The 6,851-nt window shown below is 41.4% G+C and overlaps 1 protein-coding gene across 1 annotated transcript; it reads right to left on the bottom strand.

The window, feature by feature from the left end:
* Window positions 1–2,406: 2,406 nt before the first annotated feature.
* Window positions 2,407–3,169, bottom strand: LOC114109636 (non-histone chromosomal protein HMG-14-like). The gene has a single exon (XM_042236898.2). The coding sequence runs from the start codon at window positions 3,047–3,049 to the stop codon at window positions 2,744–2,746; it is 306 nt and encodes a 101-aa protein (XP_042092832.1). The 5' UTR covers window positions 3,050–3,169; the 3' UTR covers window positions 2,407–2,743.
* Window positions 3,170–6,851: the final 3,682 nt, after the last annotated feature.

The raw sequence follows: 6,851 nt of genomic DNA, 5'->3' as shown, positions 1-6,851 counted from the left end.
AGAACCTTCTTTTGCAAAACCACGGTACAGCTATCAAAAGCAGGAAACTTAAATTGATATACTACTATTATCTAATCTATAGTCCATGTCCAAAATTTGCCAATTGCCCCATAATGTCCTTTATAAAGTTTATTTTTTCTTAGTCCAGGATCTAATCTAAGATCATGCACTGCATTTATTTGTCATGTCTTTTTGGTCTCCTTTATTTTAATAGGATAAAAAGATAGTTTCTTTTTCTTTTTATTAAATATAGTTGATTTACAATGTTGTATCAATTTCATGTGTATAGAAAAGTGATTCAGGCATCTGTTCAGTTCAATTGCTCAGTCTGTCCAACTTTTTGCTACCCCATGGAGTGCAGCATGCCAGGCTTCCCTGTCTACCAACAACCAGAGCTTATTCAGACTCTTGTCCATTGAGTCAGTGATGCCCTCCAATCATCTCATCCTCTGTCATCTCCTTCTCCTCCTGCCTTCAATCTTTCTCAGCATTAGGATCTTTTCCAGTGAGTCAGTTTTTCGAATCAGGTGGCCAAAGTTTCAGGCCAAAGATTCAGGTATATGTGTGTGTGTGTGTGTATATATATATATATATATATATATATATATATATATAATTTTTCAGATTCTGTTTCCTTATAGATTATTACAAAATATGGAGCATAGTTCTTCATACTACACAATAGGTCCTTGTTGGTTATCTATTTTATATTTAGTTGTGTGTATGTGTTAATCTCAAACTCCTAATTAATCCCTCCCTGCTTTCCTCTTTGGAAACTATAAATATGTTTTCTATGTCTGTGGACCTATTTCTGTTTGGTATGTAAATTCATTGGGCTGGGAAGATCCCCTGGAGAAGGAAATGGCAACCCACTCCAGTATTCTTGCCTGGGAAGTCCCATGGACAGAGGAGCCTGCTGGGCTACAGTCCACGGGGTCACAGAGTGGGACACGCCTGAGTGATGCAGCAAAACTCACATTAAAAACATAGCTCCTTAGGCGTTGTCTTTTATTATACTGATACTTTTGAAGAATACAGATCAGTTATTTTGCAGACTGTTCCTAAGTTTTGGTCTGTCTAGTATTTCTTCAGTTTATGCATTTTTGGCCAGGAATCCCACAGAAGTGATGGTGTGTCCTCAGAGTGCATCACACCAGGGGACGCATGAGCCAGCATCATTCTTAATGGTTGCCTAGCGTTTCACTGTTTGGGAACCCTGGTTCACTGAAACCAGTTTCCTATTGTAGGGCATTTATGTGGCTCTCAATCTTTAAAACTACGAGAAACCATGCTGTAATACACGTTCTTGAACATATGTCTTTGAATGGTTGTCTAAATATTTCCTTAGGCTAAATTCCTAGAAGAGAAACTACCGAGTTGAAGGGTCAAAGGATGGACTTAAAAAATATTGTTTGGCTTTGAGAAGAATTAGGACATATATTTAGTTGTAAGTCCCCTTCCTTTTTCAATATGACATATTTTAAACACTCACTGAGCGCCGAAGAATTGATGCTTTTGAACTGTGGTGTTGGAGAAGACTCTTGAGAGTCCCTTGGACTGCAAGGAGACCCAACCAGTTCATTCTGAAGGAGATCAGCCTTGGGATTTCTTTGGAAGAAATGATGCTAAAGCTGAAACTCCAGTACTTTGGCCACCTCACGCGAAGAGTTGACTCATTGGAAAAGACTCTGATGCTGGGAGGGATTGGGGGCAGGTGGAGAAGGGGACGACAGAGGGTGAGATGGCTGGATGGCATCACTGACTCGATGGACGTGAGTCTGAGTGAACTCCGGGAGTTGGTGATGGACAGGGAGGCCTGACGTTCTGCGATTCATGGGGTCGCAAAGAGTCAGACACAACTGAGTGACTGAACTGAACTGAACTGAGGTTAAATAGTGTCCGGCACTAGTCACATCTTTCTTTCTTTCTTTTTTTTTTCTTTTATAACTGAGATTTTATTGGTTGTTTTGAGGATCACTACACAGACATTTCAATTTGTACCCAATTCTTCACATACATACCAGAAATCTAAAATATCATGTAGTTGTGATTCTTAACAGTTATTCCAGTGACTTTCCAGCTTAAAATTTGGAGCAAACTTTCCTTAACAAGATATCAAGTACCAATATCTTCAAATATTGATATGTTGTTACATCTTAAGTCCCACTGATTCACAATTTAATATCATATACACTACATACCCAAACTGTCAATCGTTCACAGCACATTAACCAAGTTACTAGGAAAACTGGACTACCACGACCAAAGATGTTATAGTATAGTGCACAAAATTCTGACCAAGAGAGCCAAGATCAAAAAGTGGTTTTCTGTAGGAAATAATTCTACCAAAACAATATGGGAAGAAAAGTAATTTGAAGTGTTCAAGACATTAACTGCACAACTGACTCCAAACTGCCATTTAGTATGCTTTTGTATTATAGGATATAAAAGCTACCCCCCATCTATGGAATGTTAAGCTGACACCCAAGACAATCAAAGCCTCCCGTATCCAATATCCCACTATTTTCTGGTTGTACCAAAAAATAAACAACCAGCAAATGATTTCACCTCTTAAAAAAAAGCATTTACACTTAAAACATGGGATAAGGTGGGATTCCCTCCTTTTTAAAAATGTTCTAGAGCTACTAAAAAACTTGCATTTACAAAATAGTTGATAAAAATATTCCTCTGGATTGTACAAGGAGGGAAACAGGGACCACTGACAGGACTCGGTGTGTGGTTATTAATCAGACTTGGCTTCTTTCTCTTCTGCTTCATCAGAGGCTGGGCTCTCCTCGTTTTTAGTCTCTCCATTTTCTGCAGGTAAGTCTTCTTTAGTCTCCTGGTTGGCCACTTCCGCCTGTTTTCCCTTTGCTCCTCTTTTCCCTTTTGTTCGCACTTTTTTGTCTGAAGATTTATCCTTTCCCGCCGCCTTTTTTGGCTTCGTTTTCACTTTCGCAGGAGCCGGTTTAGCTGACAACCTCGCCGATCTCCTCTTAGGCTCCTCCTTCGCCGCCCCCTCGGCGGAGCTGACCTTCCTCTTGGGCATCGTGGCGACGGGGCGGGCGAGAGCCGTGTGCCTGACGGCCGCGGCGCGCCGAGAGCCTTCGCGAAGCTGAGTAGCCTGACCGCAGCCGCTCCTCCCGCCGCCCGAGCTGCTGGGACCCGCGGCGGGGGTCTAGTCACATCTTTCTAAAACAAGCCTTTCATGACCACGCACAGGACAGATGTCCACCCCCAGTACTATTATTTCTTGTGTATATTTTAAAGATCTTTCCCCATTTTGAACTTAGATTTTAAAGGGGATCTTTTTCTGTCTGATTGTAAATAGAGAATAGCCATAAAGAGCTTCAGTGAAAACAAAACAATGTTAGTAAGTTTTAGATTGCTTATATTCCACTTATATCTACTTATATATATAAGTAGACTTGGTTTTAAAGTTTTTTGTTCTTAAGGGTCATTCTTTAGAAAGCAGTACAGGACTTTATACTATCTTTCTTTTTTTTGGACGGGGTACCCCACATGGCTTGTGGGATCTCAGTTCCCCAGACAAGGATTGAACCCACTCAGGCCACAGCAGTCCTAACCACTAGGCTGCAGGGAAATCCTAGGACTTCATACTTGGCAGTAATGTCTGCATATGTCCTTACTTTCACCAACCCTGGGAGTCAGAATCCATGCCACCTTGGTAGATCAAATAATATCTCATTGTACAAACTATTATGTATAAAATAAGCTACAAAGGATATATTGTACAACACAGGAGATAGAGCTAATATTTATAACAGCTATAAATGGAGTATAACATGTACAGACTGTGAATCACTGTATTGTAGACCCTGAACCTGGGTCTCTTGCATTGCACACAGATTCTTTACTTTCTGAGCCACCAGGGAAGCCAATTTATATAATATTGTATGTCAATTATCAGTCAATAAAAAAAGGAAAACAAAATTATTTGTTGGTTTGTTTGTTTTGGCCATGTCACAGAGCTTGCAGAATCTTAGTTCCCCGACGAAGGATTGAACTGGGCCCTGGCAGTGAAAGTGCTGAGCCCTAACCACTGGACTGTCAAGGAAGTCCTTTATTGTTGTTTTAAGTTGCATTTTGTGGTAGGGTTAACATTATTTTCATCTGTTTAATGGCTGTTCATGGTTCTTCTTTCGTGAGTTGCCTGTCCTCTATTCTGTCCCGCTGTTCTATGCATGCCATTCTCATTTTCCCATCACTTTTCGTGGTTGAGGAGACAGCTGTGGGTGTAGAGACCTCAAGCAGAAGAAATCTAGTATGAAAAGTTTCTGCTTTTGTGCTGTCTGGGTTGCTGACTTGGACTGAAGAGTAGATTTTAATCACAAGACGGGAAAGGAAAATAAGAAGACACCAAGCTTCTCGCGCAAACGGAAGAAGACCTGAGTGGAAAGAGCTTAAACTCTCCATTTTTGCCATCTTCTTGACCTCACACTTTTTGTGGAAAGTAGTCTGGGGCATTAGGCTGCAACTTGAGAGAAAAAAGAGGAAATGGTAACAGAGTTAGAGAAAGAGTGGTTAGGTAGAAGGGGAACCTATAGTGTGGTGGGCAGAAGCTAAGTTTAAGGACAATGTCAAGAAGGTGCACAACCCACTTCTTGCTTATCTGTGCCTAAGATCTTGGGTTAGACAATGATGTTTTTACATATGACACCAAATGTACACGCAACAAAATAAAATACTAACACTGATCTTCATCAAAATTAAAAACTTTTGTGTTCCAAATGGCACCTTGAGAAAGTGAAAAGACAAGCAACAGAATGGGAGCAAATGTTTAACATCATATATCAGATAGCATCACTGACTCAATGAATATGAATTTAAACAAACTCTGGGAGATAATGGAGGACAGAGGAGCCTGGTGTGCTTCAGTCCATGGGTCACAAAGAGTCAGACATGACTTAGAGACCAAGCAACAACAATTCAGATAAAGGACTTGTATCTGGAATATGTAAAGAAACTCTTATGAGTCAATAATGAAAGTTTAAAAATGGGCAGGGAATTCCATGGTGGTCCAGTGGTTAGAACTCTGGGCTTTCACTGCTGAGGGCCTGGCTTCAGTCCCAGGTTGAACCTAGCAAGCTATCTAACCACTCCTCTGCCTCTGTCCCAGCTCACCAACAGGGGAATAAACCTTCCTAAAGAGATCAAATTGCCAACATCCGCTGGATCATGGAAAAAGCAAGAGAGTTCCAGAAAAACATCTATTTCTGCTTTATTGACTATGCCAAAGCCTTTGACTGTGTGGATCACAATAAACTGTGGAAAATTCTGAAAGAGATGGGAATACCAGACCACCTGACCTGCCTCTTGAGAAACCTATATGCACGTCAGGAAGCAACAGTTACAACTGGACGTTTAACAACAGACTGGTTCCAAATAGGAAAAGGAGTACGTCAAGGCTGTATATTGTCACCCTGCTTATTTAACTTCTATGCAGAGTACATCATGAGAAACGCTGGGCTGGAAGAAACACAAGCTGGAATCAACATTGCCAGGAGAAATATCAATAACCTCAGATATGCAGATGACACCACATTTATGGCAGAAAGTGAAGAGGAACTAAAAGCCTCTTGATGAAAGTGAAAGAGGAGAGTGAAAAAGGTGGCTTAAAGCTCAACATTCAGAAAACTAAGATCATGGCATCTGGTCCCATCACTTCATGGGAAATAGATGGGGAAAGAGTGGAAACAATGTCAGACTTTATTTTTGGGGGCTCCAAAATCACTGCAGATGGTGATTGCAGCCATGAAATTAAAAGACGCTTACTCCTTGGAAGGAAAGTTATGACCAACCTAGATAGCATATTCAAAAGCAGAGACATTACTTTGCCGACTAAGGTCCGTCTAGTCAAGGCTATGGTTTTTCCAGTGGTCATGTATGGAGGTGAGAGTTGGACTGTGAAGAAAGCTGAGTGCTGAAAAATTGATGCTTTTGAACTGTGGTGTTGGAGAAGACTCTTGAGAGTCCTTTGGACTGCAAGGAGATCCAATCAGTTCATTCTAAAGAGATCAGTCCTGGGTGTTCTTTGGAAGGAATGATGCTAAAACTGAAACTCCAGTACTTTGGCCACCTCATGCGAAGAGTTGACGCGTTGGAAAAGACTCTGATGCTGGGAGGCATTGGGGGCAAGAGGAGAAGGGGATGACAGAGGATGAGATGGCTGGATGGCATCACTGACTCGATGGACATGAGTCTGAGTGAACTCTGGGAGTTGGTGATAGACAGGGAGGCCTGGCATGCTGCGATTCATGGGGTCTCAAAGAGTCGGACACGACTAAGCGACTGAACTGAAAGGAGGTCAAAGACCTGTACATGGAAAACCATAAGATTGATGAGAGTAGTTGAAGATGACACAAACAAATGGCAAGATATATTGTGCTCACGGATTAGAAGGATTAATGTTGCATTTTTTTTGGTCTCTTTTAAAATTAAAAATAATTGGAATGTAATTGCTTTACAATGTTCTGTTCATTTCTGTTGTACAACAACATGAATCAGCCATAAATATACATATATCCCCTCCTTCCTAAACCTCCCTGCCACCTCTGCTCCCCCATCCCACCTCTCTAAGTCATCACAGAATATAGAGCTGCATCCCTGTGTTATACAGCAGCCTCCCGCTAGCTATCTATTTCACACATGGTAGTGTACATATCAGAGAAGGCAATGGCACCCCACTCCAGTACTCTTGCCTGGAAAATCCCATGGGTGGAGGAGCCTGGTAGGCTGCAGTCCATGGGGTTGCTAAGTTGGACATGACTGAGCAACTTCACTTTCACTTTTTACTTTCATGCATTGGAGAAGGAAATGGCAACCCACTC

Source organism: Ovis aries, chromosome 20 (assembly GCF_016772045.2).
Source record: "Ovis aries strain OAR_USU_Benz2616 breed Rambouillet chromosome 20, ARS-UI_Ramb_v3.0, whole genome shotgun sequence".
NCBI lineage: Eukaryota > Metazoa > Chordata > Mammalia > Artiodactyla > Bovidae > Ovis > Ovis aries.
This window is presented reverse-complemented; position numbering and strand designations above follow the sequence as displayed.

Coding starts and splice junctions, on each gene's coding strand:
- LOC114109636 (XM_042236898.2), bottom strand. CDS start 3,049: ATGCCCAAGAGGAAGGTCAGCTCCGCCGAGGGGGCGGCGAAGGAGGAG.